This window comes from Strongylocentrotus purpuratus, unplaced genomic scaffold, assembly GCF_000002235.5.
Source record: "Strongylocentrotus purpuratus isolate Spur 01 unplaced genomic scaffold, Spur_5.0 spur5_scaffold_4, whole genome shotgun sequence".
Taxonomy (NCBI): Eukaryota; Metazoa; Echinodermata; class Echinoidea; order Camarodonta; family Strongylocentrotidae; genus Strongylocentrotus; species Strongylocentrotus purpuratus.
In genome coordinates this window covers 21,933,162-21,954,824 of record NW_022145610.1, presented here as the reverse complement: position 1 = coordinate 21,954,824, position 21,663 = coordinate 21,933,162, and the positions used below count along the sequence as shown (strand labels likewise).

The following is a 21,663-nucleotide window of genomic DNA, read 5'->3' as shown; positions in this document are numbered from 1 at the left end:
AACTTTTTTTTAATGGTTTATGTATGGGGTGTAGGTTACATTTAATCACATGATTTCCAATTTTCCAGCTTAGATTCCAGCACTATAGTTCTGTAATTGGGTTGGATACTCAAATGTGTGTAATGCAATTATAATATTGGCGTGAAATCATGTACCGCCATGGTAAAATGATACATGTAGAAATGACAGAATCCAAAGCCACGAAAAATGCATAATTTGAACGGTTTGTCGTTTCCTCGTTTATCAGCGGTGAATAAGTGTATAATATTTATCTAGTTTCTTCTGTGCTTCAACCATCCTACCAATAATATATTCATTTGGATCTCTAACTAACTGTTCACTAGAAGGTAATATATTCCTGTTTAAGTTTATTAAAATCATTTTTTTTAACATTTCTTTTTATAGTATAACATCGTAAATTCAGTTATCTTACTTGTTTAATCATATTACTTACACCAGTCGCATACTCTGCATCCACTAAAATATTATCATTCATCTTCATTACCTTTTCTCCCACTTTACAATTTTAATATCAATGTTAAAGATATAGCATTATGGTCGCACATTAATGCCAACCGGATGTCCGTAGATTGAACTAAATGGCATACCTTCTTTGACATTAACCAATAATCTAACCTAAAAAATAAAGAGAGAAACACCTGCCTCCATGTAAATTGTTTCTTGTCTGGATATAAATGTCACCAAATATCTACTTAATTGTGATGTTTTTAAACTTCTAAAAATAAAACTTCGGAACATTAGCAGAACAGATACCACGTGTATCCATTTGTTTATATTGAACTAAATCCCAGTCCCCCGTGCAATCAAAATATCCTTATCTTCTTTATTTTATCCAACCAATTTAAAAGCATCTTGTATTTTTTTTAACAAGTAGTCATAACTCTCCCGTAATTTTTTAATAAAAGTACGTATTATATCAATTTTGGGGTCTGTTAATTGAAATTGCGACACCCTTCGAATGATTGGCACTAATGTCCTTTGGCAAGGCATTTATCTTCATTTGCCACCATCGACCCCGGTGAGGTAAATGGGTACCTGGTAGGAATTAATTCCTTGAAATGCTGGAGCGCTGCAATGGCAGCTAGGCTAAAACCGGTGTAATAATTACTGCGCCTCGGATAGAATTTTTAGATAGACGGCGCTATAGGAATGCCTATAATTATTTATTATTTTGTATTAAACATGTACATTTCTAGGTCGTGAGACCAAAAAGTTTCTTGCCATAAAATAATATTGCAGTTGTGATGTTTAGGCCACAACAAATATATTTTTTTCCTTTTGAACTCTTCTCGAAGACATCTAGCATTCAAAGATATGATATTCGAAAATGGATTCATACTATTGAATTAAATATATACATCCTACGTGTTAATATTCTAATATACAGTAACAAACATGATTTTCTATTTTGTTTATTAAAAAAGTCCTTTTTATAACTTACCATGTAAAACATATGACTAGAGTCATGAAATTAATACAGGTAGCGTCCTATTTCCATATCCGAAATTAAATCAGCTAGCTAAATTGTTTATTCTTTGTAGGAAAAGTTGTTAGTTTCCTTTTCTTCAACCTTCCCGTTGTCCGGGTAATAATAGTCGATTGCAGGCGTTGTAGGCGAGACATCTGATTCGGAGTACTCGCTATCGCTGTCGCTTTTGTCGCTCTGACTGCTCTGCTGCGTGCGCTCATTCATTTATTGCTTGCTTCCCAGGTGATGCAACTTTTTTTAATACGCGATTATTTTGACCAGGGGCGTACGCAGGATTTTTTCAAGGGGGGGGGGGGGGTTTTAAAATATTTTGCTCCCGAAAATTTGAAAATCGCGCCGGCCGAAAAGTCGCTCAGTGGGGGGGGGGGGGGGGGGGGGGGGGGGGGGGGGTAAGCGGACACTTTTTTTTTTTTTTTTTGAGGCCAAAAAAAATCGCAACGACTCAGCCGGCAGAAAAGTCGCTCAGTGGGGGGGGGGGGGGGGGGGGGGGGGGGGGGGGGGGGGGGGGGGGTAAGCGGACACTTTTTTTTTTTTTTTTTGGTCTCAAAATTTCAAAATTTGACATTTTTTTACGATGGGGGGGGGGGTAAGGTCACCTTATTTAGGTTAGCCGTGGGTATAATTTTTTTTTTTTTTTTTAATAATAAAAAAAAAAAAAAAAAAAGCCAAAGGGGGGGGGGGGGGGTTTAGGTTTTTTTAGGGGGTTTTACATACATTAAAATACCAAAGGGGGGAGGGGGGGGGTTTGAACCCGCAAAACACCCCCCCCTGCGTACGCCCCTGCTATCAATCTAACTTGGATGCTGGTGTGAAGAAATAAGATTCTTAGGGGGGAAATAGAAAATTTATAATATCAATATAAAGAAAATAATAAGTGGATAGTGAGGACAGGCGCGTACGCAGGGGGGGGGGGGGGGGGGGTGGGGTTAAACCCCGCCCTTGAGTTTTTTTTTATGTGTATGTTTTGTGTATGTTTTTTTTTTTTTGGTCTCAAAATTTCAAAATTTGACATTTTTTTACGATGGGGGGGGGGGGGGTAAGGTCACCTTATTTAGGTTAGCCGTGGGTATAATTTTTTTTTTTTTTTTTTTTTAATAATAAAAAAAAAAAAAAAAAAAAAGCCAAAGGGGGGGGGGGGTTTAGGTTTTTTTTAGGGGGTTTTACATACATTAAAATACCAAAGGGGGGGGGGGGGTTTGCACCCCCAAAACACCCCCCTGCGTACGCCCCTGATTTTGACATTTGCCTGAACAGGTGTTGAGTCTGTCGCGACTTTGTTGTCGGTAGTAGAGCTCGCAATATATGCTACGAATCAGGAATCAAGGAGTAGTGAAAACTCTTGTAATTTATTCAAACGCATACGCGAATTCTAAGGCGTAACAATGTGATGTGTAACATTCCACTTGGCTTTTAGGTTCCATGCTCCGAGCCGCTCTTCCACTGCGGCACCAGTTTCATATAAATTTTATTAAATTACCGGCAAAATTTCAGTGTAAATTACAAACTTTATTTGGGGATTTTATTGGGAAAAGTGCATCAAGCAATTTTTATATTTAGTACTCCGCCCTTCCTATAATTTGTGTGCCAGAGTTGGTAAAAGAAAAATTAGATCCTGACACAAACTCAAATTTTGTAAAGGGGTGGAAATCATACGCTGGGGTTGTTGCTCCTCTCACTTCCAATCCACCACTAATCGAACGAATTGTCTCTTCCTGTGATGACAAATAAATCTTCCACAGAGATCGAATCTTTTGGATCCGCAAATATTGTTTTTAGTCACAACTTTTGTTAGAGTAATGAACAGCTCCTCTCCCGACACGAGCCTGGTAATAGAGTTTCGAATGTCGTCCGATCTCACGAAAATGGGCTTTGGACCTTTCGGCGGGAAAGTGTCAGCGTTGTCTTCTGGGCATACATTGTAACCCTGAATGTAGCACACGTTCAAAGCTCAACACGTCACAATTAATAAGAAAATAATGAACACATTTTACTTATATCCAATAATAAGGTCTAAATGAAGAATATTTGCCGAACAAAGGTGCAGTATGCATTTCCAATTGATAAAATCCCAAATTTAAATCTAATTCGCAAGAGGTAGCTCAAATCGCGTCCCGGCGTTACGAAAGCGCTTTCTGTTTTCCCTTTTTAGCGTTCTATTTTCATATCAGATATTAAATTAGCTACCTAAATTATTTCTTTTTTGTTGTTGTTCAGTGTTTAATGCCTCTGTTGTTTTATGGATATAATCAAGAACTCAAATAAACTAGCCTCAATTGCAATGGATGTTAGAAGTCAATATTAATGAATAGAGGAGGGGAAGAATATAGCATACAAATATCTCAGATATGATTAAAAAAGATGTTAATGGTTTATTTCGTATGGAAAGGGAAAGTTTTCAAGAGTGTCCTATATTCCCATATCTGTTTGTATAGTCCGGCAGCCAAATCCAGATTATTGGCCTAACCTTGTTTTAGGGTCTATAGTTTTTTTTTCAATGGATTTTGATTGCTTAGACCTTCTATTTCAAGAATCTGATTGCTGACACTCTGTCAGCCTTGAGCAATTTAAGATATATGACGTCATACAAAATGGCCGCCAAAGTACATGATTTTCCTTTAAAAATGAATAATAAATATATAATAAGGATTTTTTCTACAATTTTTGGCAGCCAAATGTCTGTATCTCTCTAGGAGCATCACTAAAAAAAATGTTTCGTGATGTTCCATGGCCATAGATGACCAGCTTATTTGCATATTTTGAAATAGCGCCCTCTATAAACATATTAATTTGAATAAAATATGTGTGCCAGCCAAATGCCAATTTCTTAAATCTATGTCACGTTGAAATCATATTTAACGCTTTTTGGGGGCAACAATTGCAGTTGTGCTGCATTAATCTTTCATCGTGTTTGGTACAAATTTAGATAGGGTAGGTGTGGGGAATGGAAGACCCTTAAGCACATTTGCATAATTTACATAAACATGAACAATGTTACACATATAGACATTTTTGTATTCTCTTTAGTATTGTTTTCTCTTTATTTGGTAACGAAATTGTGGTCATGATGTAACTGATTAATAAGACAATAATTAATTAAGTCATCACCAAAGGTCTCTCATTACCTACATGTGTAGGTAATAAGGGACAGTTACAAATCAAGACATTTTAAATACAATTTGAATGAAAATGGGATTGTTATAGTTAGTTCAAACACTTTTTGAAAGAGATACATGCAGCCAATGAACTTACTGTAATTTTGAAACGATTTTAAAACAATCTGGCCCAAAATATTTCTGTAGTTTTTTGTTTACAGTAATAAAGGCGCTCTCAATTATGTTAAAATACTTTTAGAATAATGTTCTGGCAATATGACTTTTACATTGATCAAACTCACAGCATAGAAACAACTTCTTAAAATTAAATGCATTCAAATTAGAATGGTGTCACATACAACCAAATATGTTTCATGATAGTGCCTTTCAACATGAAATGGACAACTGTGGAGAAGTAGGCCCCCATCTTGGACCTGGTGTCCCCTATTACCTACACACATTTCTGATCAGACACCATTCATAATGTCAATTACAACACCCATTCACAACACACAATGGCCATAAGCTTTCTGTGATGGTTGGCACATTTCATAAATTTCCTTTTAAAACTAATTTTTAAGAGCCACCCCTAAATATCTGCATACACCACAACATTCAGTGAAAATTGTGTTTTTATATCAGAGCAAAATTTTACGATAAAAATTGCTTATCTTGGTCAATTTTGCCAATTTTCTCGGAGAGAGAACGCATTGTAGTCTTCGAAATGAATTGGATATATGCAGTAGTGTTGTTGAAGGCCACAGATGTCGCTATATCAATATTGGAGCCAACACGGACAGTGATGGGTTCAAGCTTGGTCTCCAATTCCCTACACCTACCCTACATATGTCAAGAAAAAAATGGCTATGAAAGAATTCATTTTTCATCAAATCGGTGAGAAGTGGTTTTACGGCACACATTATTATTCAATTGATAGGCTTTATTTAGACCAGCATTGCTCCAACGTCAGTGAGTGTGGATAAAGCAGTTGACATCTATACTAGACAGATGCATGATTTTCAAAAGAAATTACCTGGTGGATTCGATGACACAATTTCCAAGAAAGTTCAAACCGTGGCAGCCATGAAGAAGTCAATGTTGGGGTACGGAAGTCTATGAAAAGTTGATCTACTCCAGAGTAATAGGACTGCAGACAAGTTCAAGAGAGGTCAATGTCAAGGACATTTTGTCATAAGAGCTTTCACTAGTCCCAACAGCACTTTTTGATGATTCTGGAAACGAGCACTCCCATGTAAAAGACGGACTTATAGAATTTGACAAAAGTTGAGATGTCAGCCAGGCATGAGACACTGGAACAACCGTACAGTCATTGATGGTTGTGCTCTGCTGTGGATGAAAATCTGATGATATTTGCTTGGTGTTTGACAGATCCGAGAGTATCTAGAGGTCATGACGGGTTGAGAGTCTTCCAACTGAGTCCCGCGTCACTGCTGCCCTCCGAGAAACTATCTCTTACTGTTCGTCGTCGTTGTCATATAGATCATGGATCACCCTTGTGACCCGTTTGATGAGACCTTTTGATCGGCATCTGTCTCCTGCAATCCGGTAGAGTGTCTTTAGTATTTAGAGGGTGGCTAGTGATTTCCCTAAGGTCGTCAGTCCATCTGAGCTTGAGTCTTCCTTTGTTACGTGTTCCTTCAAAGGTACCTTGAATAATAATTTGTCAAGGTTGTCTCCTGATCTTATGCTAACGTGACCAAGTTATTGTAGCTTGTACTTGTCAATCCAGGTAGCAAGTGGCGGTTGATCTCCGATGATGGACATTAATTGTGTCCATTGGTGTTGTAATCTCTTCATGATATCCCAAGTAGCTTCCTCCAACACCACATTTCAAAGGCAGATATTGCCGAGCTTCCACCCTCCTTGACAATCATTTGACCCAAGAACATTATATAAACTTGTTCACCTGATCAACTTCTTCTCCATCAACCACCATGCTCTGTTGCATGTAGTTATTTCCACCAATCATGATCTTGGTCTTTTTCACATTGAGGTAGGGTCCAAATTATTCATTTGCATCCTTCACTCTTTTTTAAGGAGTTTTAGTAGTTCTTCTGATGTTCTTGTTATAAGTGTTGTCAGTGGCATACTGAGTAGAGGGGCAGAAAAACAATCTGCATCACCACCACTCATACATGTTACATGCAGGCCCCGCGGAACTTTTTTTTAAAGCGGGGTGGGGGGGGGGGGGTTAAGTATTTACGATCAGGAAGAGAGGAGCGCAAATTGGCGTGGTGTTCAAGGGGCACAGCCCCTGGAAGCTCAAGGGTTTCAGGCATTTATTAACTCTAAGATGAACATATTTTGATACCTCATTTCACCTCGGGTCACTTTCTTTCTTTCTAGTTCTCTTTAACATACTTTATACAAAAAGTGAGGGGGGCTCGAGTCCCCTGAGCCCCGCTGTTCTGCGGACCCTGACATGTAGGCTTTTAAATAAGCATATTTTTTGCTTGACTGTGAATTTAGGATTTGTCATTTTCCAACATACGCTTAATAAATAATAATTTACTAAAAAGTGAGAAAAAACCCAGGAAAATCATGTCATTTCAGCAACATTTGTAAATTACTGGTATCGAATATATAGAAAAAACAGTTTGAATTTTGTTTGGGGGTCCAACTGTCCCCCCCCCCAACCCTTCCCATCAATACGCCAGAGAGTGTTGTATTGTCGGCGTATCTTAGGTTGGTGATCGTTCGTCCACCAACAGAAACTTGACCATAAAATGTCTTTCTCATAATGAATTCAGCATAGATGTTGAAAAGTTATGGTGATAGGATACAGCCTTGACGGACAACTTGACCAATAGTGAAACTTTCGGTGTAGCCATTCTCTGTTCTTACTGTTGCTTTTGGTATTGGTAGAGCGACTGAATGAGTTGAATTATATGTGCTGGAAAGCCCATCTAGCTCATAATCTTCCATAGGCGTTGATGTTGTACGCAGTCAAAAGCTTTGGAAAGATCAATAAAGCTAGGGAGAGAAGTTGTTGAAACGTGTCTCTAGTGTTGCTAACTTCACTATCTTTTCATGACAACAAACTACAGTTGATCGACATCATAATTATATGCGCGAGTCTGCAGGATGATTGTTTGCTCAGAAATAGGCAAAAGCACAAGCAGGCCTTTACCGTCAAGATGAGGTTCCTGTTGAAGTGATTCCAGGCAGTGATGTCATGCCAAGGAAAGGTCTGTCTACAACATAGTTATGATGAAGCAGGCAACATCATAGTACAGCAACCGATTTGAATTGATGCTAATGAGAAGATGTATATTAGGGTCCTAGTGGATGACACAGACGTCTACGTACTGCTTTTGCATCATTATCTACATGACGGACTTATAAAACGCCAATGACCATGGAGACGCCCCTTCACAAATCGAACTGTTATTGATCTTCCTGCCAATGTAGACAAGTTAGGAGATAGCATTCCATCGATGCTGGCAGGACATGCGTTGACGGGATGCGACACTCTTGGGGCATAATTTGGCATTGGATAGGGTACAATGCTGAAAGTGATAAAGCAGAAGTTTCGACTCCCTTAGGACTCAGTTGGCAATGTTGATGCAGCATGGTCATATGTCATCACTCAACCTACTCAATACTTTGCTTCATGTTATGGACAGTCAACAACCAACTGAATGTCAGAGGCTCGTATCAACGTGTGGCTATTAAGGGTCCGAAGACTAGGAGCTCCAAATACCCCCAAACCTTGCCTCACTACCTTAAACTACTGAAGCGTTTGTAGAAAATGTTAAGAGAGCTCATTTGCAAACATGCGTGTGGAATCACGCATTATAGTCACGACCTCACTTTGCAGAATTAAGTGTTAAATGACACCCTCTTCCGCATGGAATATTTTAGGGTTCCAAACACTTTAGAGCCAGGGCTTTTAAACAAATTTCAAGATTTTGAAGCAAACTTATAAACGGATATAGTCCTGTATCGTATTGGTAGTTCGTAATTTTTAGGTTAATTTAAAAGAATCTAGTACTTTAGAATACAATTGTAGTTTCTTAACGCTGTCACTGAAAATGGGCATTTATTACCATATGCCACCTCATATCTATGGGACAGAGAGCATAAAATTCAACCGTGTTTTCTTCGAGTATCAAATTACAAAATAAAAATAAATGTGCAGCACAATTTTTACTCACTGTATCTAGTGCATCTGACTCATGACACATGATAATCTCATGTTAGAAATTGGTATTTGGCCATCATTTTGAACTTTGCAAGTTAATGTGTCTATAGAGGGCGCCATTCCGAATGATGCAAATTTGCATATCATTTGTGATCATACAGCATCGCAATTTTTATTTAGTGATGATTCTAGAAAAAAATCAAAATATTTGACTGCCATTTAATGTAGTAAAATGCTGTTAAAACTTTTTATATCATTAATTTTGGTTAAAATGGGGATTTTGGCGGCCATTTTGTATGACGTCACATATCTCAAATTGCTCAATGCTGACAGAGTGTCAGCAATCGAATTCTTCAAATTGATGGTCTAAGGAACTATAATCCGAAGAAAAAAAAACTATAGACCCTAAAACAAGGTATATCGAGATGGCAGCCGGACTAGTAGTACTTGTGAAGCTATGGCACTTGCTATTCGACAAAACGGTTTTATTAAAGGTATCCCAGGAGAAGGGAATGAATTGAAATTTCTTTGTTAGCAGACGATTCCACATGTTTTGCCGATCGCTGAAATAATTAACTCTTTAAAATAATTATTTGATAAGATTGAGACATATATAAGTAAATCAAAAGCAATATGGATTGGCTCCTATAAGCCAATGTTTCTCAATTATTCAAATTTATGGATGCTTCCTTTCCGGGTGTTTGTGGTGTTGAAGCATTTCATTCAGCTGCTATTTTCGTTTGTACTCCAATTGCCAGAATGCAAATTGAATACGTAAGTTGGTGCTATTCAGGGATGAAGATTTCCCATAAATGAAATAGATTTTTCAACCACTACATTTTTAGTATTTTGAAATAAATGGGTTAAAATTGTTACCCTATCATATATTTTTCACCAAATGTAATTTTTACATTCTCGGCTATGATTTCCCCCTTTGAAAAGTAAAGGATTTGTTATTGAAATAAAATGTCTTTCCAATGAAAGCTTGGTGCATGATACATGTACATCTCCGCATGGTACGTCACATTTTCAAGAAAATGGCTGCGCCCATGTCATGCCAAAAGGGATGACATGATGCCAAGAAATCTTCATTTATATATCTCTTGTACACGTTCGTAAGATTTATTGTACATCAAAAGGCAGGAATTCATCTCGTTTTTCAGATTACCTATACGCTTATTCTTTGAGGTTAATTCTCCTTTAAGATACCAGAGATTTTTTAAGACAGTTAAATACAACGTTTCAAAAGTTCATTTAAAGTGATGGCAATGATAGAGTCAAAAGACAATTCATGGGTATTGATTTTCCTTTCGGTGGTTCACGAATGACTACCCAAGATATAGCGCTTGATAAAATCGGAACCAAATTTATTAAAACTAAACAAACATTCCAAAATATGCTAACAGCGTCCTGTTGAAATCAAATCTTTCTGAAAAGCAAGTGGCATGTTGGAATGAACTTCATGACCCTGACTGGCCAGGTCAATTGGGACAAAATTCACGTGAATATATTAAATGCTCCGTTAGTACACGTCTTAGTTAGTTCCATTTTAAGTTATTTAATAAAGCAACAACTTTAAATTACTTTTTTGTGGAGGGGGGGGGGGGAGGTATACAATTCAGACAATAGACTCTCCTGATTGTTCCTTTTGTAAAACTGCCCCCTGAAATCTACATAAACTGATCGCCATGTTGTAATACCTATTTGGGGAGAGACTATAGGTTATTAATCACAAAATAATAAAGTCATATTTGTTTCGCTATTCGAAAAAATGTTTAGTTATGACCAAGATAAATCCCGAACATATTTTTGTCTTCTCCTTAAATACTTTATTTGTATATGCAAATTTCAAAACAAATCCCTGATTTTCAAGGTTTTAAAGATGATGTCTCTTAAGATCTTAAATACTGCATGGTGAAAAAAAATAATAAACATGCAACTCATTTTCTTAAATGGAGGTTTTAAATATAATTTCTTCTTTGGCTGCCTACATTCCTGCTATATTGATTTCTTATTAATTTGTTACGATTAATGTTTTGATATCACTTTGTCTTATTTTTAATGAATCCTTTTACTCTTAATTATTAATGACTCTCCAATTATTTGTATATATTTTGATTCTGTTTATATTCAATAAAACATTTAAATTAAAAAGAATTAATGTTTTTCAACCAATATAAAATCTTTATTTATTTGTGAATTTCGAGAAAATTTAAGAAAGTATTAAAAAAGAATTACCTGGGTCATAATAGTCGTACAAATGAACAGCAGCTGCTTGCACATTTCCTACAACCACGTATGATTTGGCCGAAAAAGTAAAGCACAGATCTTCATCATCCGGAATCTAGGAAACACATATTACAAAGAAACAAAATGCTGAAAAGATGTCACTAAATATCATGCAAGATTTGGCAGAAAAGTAAAACATCTGATCTTTTTCATTCAAAATTCTAAGAGACAGATTTTGAAAGAAAGAAAGTGATGAAACTATTGAAAAATGTTCCTACATTTCAGGCAAAATTTGGCTGGAAACTGACTACAAAGATCTTCACCATTATGAATTCAAAAGACAAATATTACAAAGAAATATTATACAGTTTTACACAACTGAAAAGACAGAATGCGGCATGTGTTTACCTGATTTAAATAAAAGATGACAGAGCGTGAGCTGGCTTCATACGAAGAAATTATTTCGCTGCCATTCACCATCTGAAAAAAGATGTTCATATCAATAGTGCATTAAACCTCACATAGAAATATGGTAGCATAAAACAAAAAGTCATGAAACGTGTTAAATGTACCACATTCTTATTGTTCTTCTTTAATACAGTGCGTGCCAGAAAAAACGAAACCGAGAAGTTTCGATGTTTTATCATAACTTAATCACAACTATAATTAATAAATGACACATATTTGTAAAGCTTAGATCCTCCTCTACTGATGCTACTCATATGATGCATATTTCACGCATGAGTGATTAAAAGCAATTTGAAGGAAGGAAACCAAAAAGTCATTTGGCTGGCGGTATCTGGATTTCAAAGAGAAAACCACATTTCCAGAAAGTTCATTTCCTGCCCTTTCATACATGACACCTCAATCAGGAAAAATGAGCAAGGAATAACAAAGTTCTGTTTGTTTAAAGTAATGCTTGCATTTCCATAATTTTATTAAACAAAATCGTTTTTACTGGCTGCCTGCCATAGCAACAAACAGAGTTGACAAAAGACTTAAGCTATGGTCACATCACCTAAAAGTAGCCTGCTCGGCGGCCGGGCGGCGGGTTATAAGCCGATTTCGCCCAGGCATCGAGCGGCGGCCGCCCGGACACCGCTTGTTTTTTGGGCATCGCTCGGTGGCTGCTGAAGTTTAAGCGGAGTTAAAATTCGGCGGCGCCTGCTCACTTTCACTCACCGCCCAAAGTTAGCTCGGTGCCCGGCAGTGACCGACCGATGACCCATCGATACCCAAGCGGTCTCCCACCGGCCACCGGATAATTTTAAGGAAATTGCCCGGCAGCCGGCTGGTGATCAGCGGGGCACCAAAATACGCTCGGTGCCCGGGCAATCGCCGTCCCGGCACTGACCTAATCGAGCGTTCGCCGTCGAGCGGTTGAGGTTAAAAATCGAAGCCGCTAGGTCAAAGGCTGCTGAGCGTTCGCCGCCCGGTCGCCGTTGGGAGTTCAGTCGGTCACTGGGCGGCGAGTTCAAAATCGGTCAGCAACCTTTGACCTAGCGGCTTAGATTTTTGACCTGAATTTGCTCGACGGCGAACGCTCGATAAGGTCGGTGTCCTAGCGGCGAACGCCTGGGCACCGAGCGTATTTTGGTGCCCCGCTGATCACCAGCCGGCTGCCGGGCAATTTCCTTAAAATTATCCGGTGGCCGGTGGGAGACCGCTTGGGTATCGATGGGCCATCGGTCGGTCACTGCCGGGACGGCGCCCGGAGAAGTTTTCCGATTTCGCCCAGTTTTGACCTAAAATTGACCGGTGACCGACGGGAAATCGACAGGGCACCGCTTAGGCATCGCTGGGGCTCTACAGCCTGCTCGACTTCTCAGAAGAAAAACAAAATCGTTGGGCGATGCCTAAATTCCAGCGGCGACCGAGCAGGCTACTAATCGGTCGGTCGCTGCTCTGATTTGTGACCGTAGCTTTAACTCCATTTCGTTGACGATCAGGCATGCGTAAAATCTTTCGTCTTCTTTGTGCATGGGTGATCGTCAACAAAATTCATCAATATTACCCCCAAAAGTACATGTAGTTGCCGTAGGGGGAGATTTTAGGCTATTATAAAATCACAATTTGGTGCTTAGAGCTTTCAACAGATTTGGATGGTAGAATCGGAACTGTCATTTTTAAATCACCAACATTATCAACTTTGGTGGAGGCATCGTGGTATAGTGATTCATTCACTTGACTCGATCTCCATCCTTCGATTGACAGTACGAATCCCTGCCTTGCTCTAACATCGATTCACATTGGTAGTGAGCACATTTTTTTGTTTTGCCCTCAAAAATGTGAAAATTTGCACCCCCCCTTGAGTGCCAGGGGGGGGGGGGGACATCTCCCCCAAAAAGGTACAAATGGCGTGTTTTTACACGTTTTTTTTTCCCAGGGGGGGGGGACCCCTGGATCCGCCATTGGCTGGGGTAATAGTGATTTCAGGCCCCTCAAAAAGAACAGCATTGAAGCAGATGAGGCTTCCCTGGGTAAACAAAATTATCGTCGGCATCATCATTATCATCATCATCATCAGTCTTATTATCAATATCATTGTTTGTTATACTTTTTGTTCTATATACTAGTAAAGGACTTTAAGCCTTACCTCTTCGAGCCCTTCTATTTCTGGTTCTGTTTGTTCAACAGCATTAAATCCAGAGTACAATCCTACATCAAGAATGCTCATATGGGTTGTTCCATCACCATTGTAGCTTCATGCACAAACAAATCAATTAAGATAATAATAATGGTCATTATTTTGAGTTTTAGACAATGCTTGCATATATAAAAATGGGGCTAACATAAACAGCTAGGTGTAGCTCTCAGGTGAACAGTAGGTTTTTGTTGTCCTTTAAATGTAGATAAATTTGAGCGTAGGAGAGCGTTACCATCAATGAAACGCAGATAACATGTGGGTTCAATTAAATCATGATTTACAGCAAAGCTGCTTGGCTAAACCACTTGCTGTGTGACTTCCTCTTTTGAAAAGAGCACCGCGCAGACTGTCCTATCAAAGGAGGCTTCTATGCCCATTTTTTGAGAACCTTGAGGTAGCAGGTGCTACAGAACCAGCTATCCTTGAGAGGCATCCTCCTGTCCCCAAACTTCCCAGGAAGCCCTTGGTTTAGCTGAACCGTCTACGATAAGGCGCATCCGCCTTCAGCAAATATGAAGCTCTGGGGTCTTGATAGCCTTTAAACAAGCCCACATATCTGATAGACGCCGAGTGACTAAAAAGAGACTAATCGCGAAAACCCGAGTGAACGACAGAGCGAGTAGCGCAGCCAAGTAGCCTTTAGTAATCTGTATTGGATTTCTTATGTTAACTTTTGTTTCCGAATGGAATTCTCTACCGAAATAGTAGCGTCCAATCAGCGAACGTATCCTCGCATGACTTTTTTTTTCAATAGTTTTTTTTAAATTAAACAATACAAATTAATAAAAAAATAAAAAATACAGTTGCTTTTCCTGACATGAATTAAAAACATTTTCATTACATAGATTTTACAATTGATGAAAACAAAAATGAAATCAGTTGTAACATAAAACAAATAAACCTGTCCAACCAAACACACTACTACCCCCCCTCCCTCCCCACCATGCGACACACACCACCCGACCACACTACCACCACACACTGTTCCTAGCCCCCTCAGAATACCCCAAATTGGAGCGACAGACAAACAGAAACAATCTATTTAAACCATTAAAAAAAATCATTTAAACGATGCTTCAATAGCCACAATAGCCCAGTGTTAAAAGTTCATGAAAACTTTACTTGTTCCCACTTCTGTAAATGTAAGGCCAATTTATCTGCCCTCCTTGCAATATTCTTTTCTTCTTCCCTAAATTCCAACAGTTCTTTTTGAAACTCCCCCCAAGACAATATTACGGACTTTCCCCTGCATCTTTATATCCAATATTCCATTGCAAAAATAATTGTATTTATAAACATCTTTATTCTTGGGGAATTACCGGACAACCCTGAATGAACATCTATCCAGTCGAAAGACCCTAATTCCCTTAGCTTAAACTTAGCAATAACATTTTGCCATAATCTTTGAACATGTACACACACACACACACACACACACACACATGACGTCAGCATTTAGTATCCAGCACACACACACACACGCACATACACACACACAGTAAACTCTACGTAGTATATCGAACATGGACCTACTATGAGCTAAGAATGACGTACGGGCTAAGACCACTGACCTCTACATGGAATGAAAACGAGTTGGACTGGTTCATTTCATATACAGGGAAAGTCCAATTATCTCACTTATGATTGTTAGCATAAGTCATCAAATGCTTCCTGTTTTATTGTAATTTTGCATGTAAAATAGATTTGGATGTGATATTTTGTATCTATCATTGATATGTTCATCTCATAAGCAATGTTTACATGTTTTGATAATGAACGAATCACGAACGAAGCCAACTGGGAGATGGCCGTTTTGATTGGTCAATAAATCCAAAGAAATTAATAATTCATGCAGAGCAGCAAAAACTAGATTGCAAAAGGCCTCGCGGCTACCGCCATGCACTTGATCGCGCGTTCAACCCGGGTCTCTAGATTCATCTCAGCCACTGATTGGGGAGGAAAATAGCCAGAGTCACGAGGCCTTGTCAAAGGCTAGGGTCTTGGAGACTCCGACCTCTGTCCATATGGTCGAATTCAGACTGTTAATTATATTCTGAATGCAGGACCCCATGTCCCGTCACAGATATTGACAACCCACATCTGGTGTCATATTTAAACAATTATCAGTTTTATTGAGCTATGATTGATACACGAAATAATAATAAGTTCAGAATGGCAAGAGGGTTAGTATTATGGATTCATAAGTATTAAAGCAAAGAGGCACAGTTTGAAGCAAAAACATTCAGAAAAAGAGCCAACAGACTTCTTAAAGTAGAGGAGGCCCAAGATTAATAAAATATTGCTCATGAATGGTACATCTTTAGAGGATTGACCTTGACAGAGACGGGTAAGGAGGATACAGAAAAATCAGAGAAGCATATGCATTGAATAATATAAATTTCAGATGTGGAGAAAGAATACGAAGATTGTAGATTTTCGAAAATCTAAACTTATATCTATTTCTCTGTAATATTTCTTTTCCATGTCTACTATAGCTCTTTGCATACATAGACATACATTACATGAATACTGTTATTCATTATTGGGAATTTAATTTTGCTGCGCGGGTTTTTGCGAGACGTCTACTGCGTAAGTAGGAAACAGGCTTTCATAGTAAATGAATGTCTGTTCAGAGACCTACATGTATGTATTTTGATTATTACAAAATTGATTGGCTATAAAATAATTTACCTAGGTTAGTATATAATTATAAAAGACTCTGTTCTTGCCGAGGTCCCTGCAATCTTATCATTACCCAACTACCATAGTTACATGCTCAAGCATTCCATGAATTTCTTCCTGCTTGGTACCCTTTACTTCACCTGGGTGGAGAGTGGCAGATTTAGATTAATATCTTGCCAAAGGACACAATGAAAAACATATAGACTGGTTTCTACCATCCTGGAAGTTTCCAAAATTTGTATCTCTCATATCAAGACTGGAAAGTTTACAGTGCTCCCGTAGGCCAAACGTCGTTGCCCCTTGACACAAAGGTTTGTAATCAATTGCAAATTCGTAACAATGATTCTGATTGGATAAATATTCAACCTATTCAACAATATGTGCATGCAACAATGATCTTGATTGGCCATTGCCATTTTGCAACTGATTGTAACTTTTACGTTAAGGCCCGGACACACAGGGAGGACGCATGGGGAACGCACGGCCAGCGCATTGGACATTTGCAATTTGGGCCAGTGCGTTGTCGTTCGCTAGGCGTGCGTCATCATTCGTTACTCGTTCGTCGAGCGCGCTGGACCAACGCTGGACCAGCGCTATGCATGCGTCGTCATTCGCTGTGTGCGTCGGGATTTTTTGAGCATGCTCAAAAACGTGCGCCGAGCTCGACGCATGAATATACACGCCAAAGGCACGCCAGACATGCGCCGGAGCGCGCTAGACCAGCGCCAGACATGCGTGGAGCGCGCTAGACCAGCGCCAGACATACGCGGAGCACACGCCCTGTATACGCACAGCGCGCTAGCTACACGCCGTGCATTTTGTGTCAGCTCGCTAGCTTTTCCAAAATTATGACAAAAGTTAGGCACACGTTCTTTTCCGATTTCCAATGCGCTGGCCGTGCGTCGTAGAACGCGGTGCATGCGTGGACCATTCGTCCAGCGCGCTAGCAACACGCTGTGCATTCGTGGAAGTTGTTATCATGTGCGCTCTGTGTACGGTCTGTATGCGCACTGTATGCGCCCTGTATGCGCCCTGTATGCGCTCAGCGCGCTAGCAACACGCTATGCATTTGGTGTCAGCTCGCTGTAGCTTCGACAAAAGTTGGGCGCACGACAACGCACTGGCCAAAATTGCAAATTTCCAATGCGCTGGCCGTGCGTTCCCCATGCGTCCCCTCTGTGTGACCGGGCCTTTACAGAGCCCAGGAAAAGCACCTTTCATAATCGTTTTAGCCTGGTAAGGCATTTAAAGTATTTACCTTGTGCAGACTGTTATCCTCAGCCCCTTTACATTCTGACTCCTGAGTGCATTTGAATCGATTTCTACAGCACTGGTGTTAAGATGGAAGGGACAGGTGTCAATATCAGATTGTTCTGTGTTGTAACGAAGCTCCACCTTGGGGGAAAAATTGAAACAATTTGAGTAAGACACCTCAACCCTTACCTTGCCACTATGAGGCGTGATGACTCAGTGGTAGAGTAGTGGTCTTGTATTAAAACCAGCAGGTTGATGCGCTAGATTAAGTTCCCTTTACTATTAAAGGCATTAACCCTCATTACCAAGTCCCTTGGAGAGAACTTAGAGATGTCGGTCCCCTGGTCGCTTCTTCCAAACATACATGTACATATATTTTCTTGGCAATCAGGTAAACAAATATAAAACTGCATTTACAAACAGTTATCAACACTTACTTTCATTTTCCAGTTTTAATCTAGTATTTGATTGTCAAATTCAGAATAAAATAAGTTGTACTTATACTGTAGATACTATACTTTGCTTCATTTTTTTACAAGAACGCAGAGGCGGATCCACGAATTTTTCCCGGGTGGCACACTGGGGGGGGGGGGGGGGGGGGGGGGGGGGGGGCACGCCCCTGTTTGCCGGTACATTTTTGATGAATTTGGGGCTGATTTCAACAGTTTTTTTTCTGGCTGGGGGGGGGGGGGGCACGTGTCCTTGTGCCCCCTGGATCCGCCACTGGAACGGAACATGAACATTAGTAGTTCCTGATTCAAACATATGTATTATAATTACAATTTTAAATACCTGAGTTTGTCAAGTAACAATTGATGATTAATGCAATCAAAAGCTTTTGAAATATCCAAGTACCGGCCAATAACATAATATTTTTTTAATCAAGAGCATTCATCACCTGAACTAATAATTCAGTTCTTTAAAGCGTAGTTGAATGACACATTCAGAATCCATATTGTAAACTAGATGGAATGTTGGTTTTCCTACAAATAATATCAATACTTGAACAGCTATTATTATATTCGCAATAGTATTCCCGTTCTTACATGCTTATATTTAACAAAGAACTCAAGATATAGTCTTGACCTACATATGCTTTGGCAATTCCAGTTCCTCTACAACCAATTGTTAAGCTGCGTCCAATTGACTGTGACACCTGTCAAAGAAGAAAAAATAAAAAAAAGAATGCACTTAGTTTTCAGTTAACATGTAGGTGAAATTCTTAGCAAACTTTGGTATTCCGAGGTAGCATTTGGCCAAGAATTTTACCCTTAAAATTTAAGACAACTTCCTACCTGATTATTTTGAAGCGCAACTTTGTAGGGCTTCAATATTACACCATATCACAGACACTGAACACAAAGCGCCATGCATCTCAGATTTGTAAAACTGGAAACATTGTTAAACAATGCCTTTAATACTTGAATTATGTCAGTATTTTATTTAGCATTTAGCTTGGCTAAGTAGAATAGCTCAAGTCTTATTCAGATCACAACTTAGTATTTTACTTGCCCAAAGAGACTCTATCTGATAGATGTGTGCGCTACTTATGACTGTTTATGAAAACCACATACATGCCGATCAAATAATTGTCTTAATTAAGACAATTATTTGATCGGCAGGTATGTGCTTCCTCGTAGAAATACGATAAAAAATCACCAAGATGATTCACAAAAGTACAAAATCGACGTGCAGTATTGAAGACCGAGGTCCATCAACAATTTATGTCCAAAATATAATCGAATAACCTCCGATTGCGGAGATTTCGATAGATTCTGTGCGACGAAATCCTAGTGTTTCGCACTAAGAAACATTTCGGAATGATAATGATCTGTGCATGTGCGGGCGGGTTCTCATATATTCTCGAACGAGTATTATGAAGTAAAATATTGGAAACACTGCACGCTTTCTTATGAAAATACGTATGAAAGTCTCAATATAAAATGAATCACATGTGACAATGTTTGACAAATAATTTGATTAGTATCAATGAGTAAGTTGTATAGAATACGATATTTGTGTGAGTTACAATGAAACATCTTATATATGGACAATTTTCTTTATCTGGCCCTTATGAATATTATAACCACAAATTTGATTGAAATTTCTGATTGAAAAGACACAAGTACAGTAAGCCTTGTTAAAATATACTACGGTAAACCTGATAAGACCTTTGTTGCGTACAGCTCCCATTTATTTACAGGTTTAAAAGCTTTTTTTCCCGGCCCCCACACTCAGTGTTATTTAGGGTACGCATATAATTCCCTCTTTTTGAAAACACCCCCTAAGTCCGGTGGGTAAAGTCAAGTTTGTGTATGAACGAGCCGGATTTTGGTGCGTGAAAAGTATAATACCCCCTTCACATACACGGATTTTTCTTACGAGTCCTTACGGATCGCACAAATTCACGGATCTTTCACGGATCCTTACGATTTGGCAACTTTTACGACCGGGTTAAGAGTTATTACGAGCTGTTTGCGGTTTATTACGGATCATTACGAGTTATTACGATGTATTTACGGTAACAGTCCAAGAATTGTTACGAGTTGTCACGGATAACTACGAGCAACTAACGTGTTAGTAACGACCTGTTTACGTGTTGTTACGAATAGTTACGAGTATGTTACGAGTATTTACGAGTCCTCACGATTTTTAACCAAAAAATAACTGAAAATGAAGTGTTCGAATTTGCAGCTTTTATACCTTACCCAAATCGTAAACAGTTCGTAAGCATACGTAAAGTATACGTATCTATTCGTAAAGTACTCGTAAGTACACCTAAAATGCTCGTAATAACCCGTATCAATCCGTAAAGCCATCGTAAAATGACCCGAAAAAAATCGTAGACACCACGTAAGCACACGTAACCATCCTTAAACTGCTCGCAATAATCCGTAAATAATCCGTAAACTGATCGTAAACTTATCATAACGAATCGTTACAAAAATCTGTTACGAGTCATTTACAGATTCTTGCGAGCAGTTTACGGATGGTGGCGTGTTGTTGCGAGCGGTTGACGGATGGTAACGAGCTATTTACGAGCTATTTACGGACAAATCAATCCGTGGACAAACGTAAGAAGATTTTTGACCTGTCAAAAAAATTGCCTCTCCTTTCACAGATCCTTAAGAGTGTCTACAAGTTGTTGCGAGTTGTGACGAGTTATTTACGGATACCAGCGAGTTATTTACGGATGCTTGCGATTGACTACGAGTTGGCGATCCGTAAGTACTCGTAAGAAAAATCCGTGTATGTGAAGGGGGTATTACCGGACATGTTGGTAACACGCATGCGGTTATTCCGACCCCGGAGTGGGGGGGGCGGGATTTTTTACGGTGGTTTACAGCATCATTAGGCGTTATAGTTACATGAAATAAAAAAATACTTACATCAACTTCTTCTTGTACATAGTCATCTCCAATGTGATACCTATGAACAGTGATTTGCTCAGTTGCCAATTCACAATCCATATTGATAGTATTGAACTCAGGACGCTCAGTATACTTGGCAAGTGCCTGTAGTGCTACTACGGTATCCTTCATACCGTCAAGGTACATGTATAATAATAATAAGAGGTCAAATAAAACATGTTATACATATACAGGGTTCTAGCAACTATTAATGTATGTAATTCGCATTCTTACTATTGAAATACAATTATTCGTAACATGTGAACGAAATAATTTGTAACATGGTATTAAGTAGAGATTTGTGTTTTAATTAAAGTTAGAATACATTACGAACAATTGTCTATTGAGAGCATAAATTATAGCTAATTAATCTTGTAGTATCTCTTTCCGGAAGTAATATCTGAAGCTAATGTATTGAATAAAATAAAGCAATATGGACATCAAAGTATACAGAGCAAAATATAATTAGTGTTTGGAACACTTTAAGTGTATCAAAAACAAATGCTGACAATTTATTAAGGGCCTCAAAATGCTTTATCTCAGGAGCTGAATATGGGACAAAATTTGTTGAAGATGAAAAAGTTCTCATATGTAGCCAAATTGGTAAAGCAAATTATTAACATACACATACACGATATAATTACTGATCCACATCTCCGATACATGTTTCTAAA

The 21,663-nt window shown here is 38.8% G+C and overlaps 1 protein-coding gene across 1 annotated transcript in view; it reads right to left on the bottom strand.

The window, feature by feature from the left end:
* The window catches only part of LOC100892832 (complement C3), a 121,737-nt gene that overhangs the window by 9,428 nt on the left and 90,646 nt on the right, over positions 1 to 21,663 (bottom strand). The window contains exons 29-34 of the mRNA XM_030997027.1: positions 20,969 to 21,115; positions 18,670 to 18,735; positions 17,584 to 17,720; positions 13,593 to 13,698; positions 11,405 to 11,476; positions 11,006 to 11,111 (exon numbers count right to left, since the gene is read on the bottom strand). Of these exons, the coding sequence (XP_030852887.1) occupies positions 11,006 to 11,111; positions 11,405 to 11,476; positions 13,593 to 13,698; positions 17,584 to 17,720; positions 18,670 to 18,735; positions 20,969 to 21,115 (634 nt within the window). The remainder of the gene's footprint in view (positions 1 to 11,005; positions 11,112 to 11,404; positions 11,477 to 13,592; positions 13,699 to 17,583; positions 17,721 to 18,669; positions 18,736 to 20,968; positions 21,116 to 21,663) is intronic.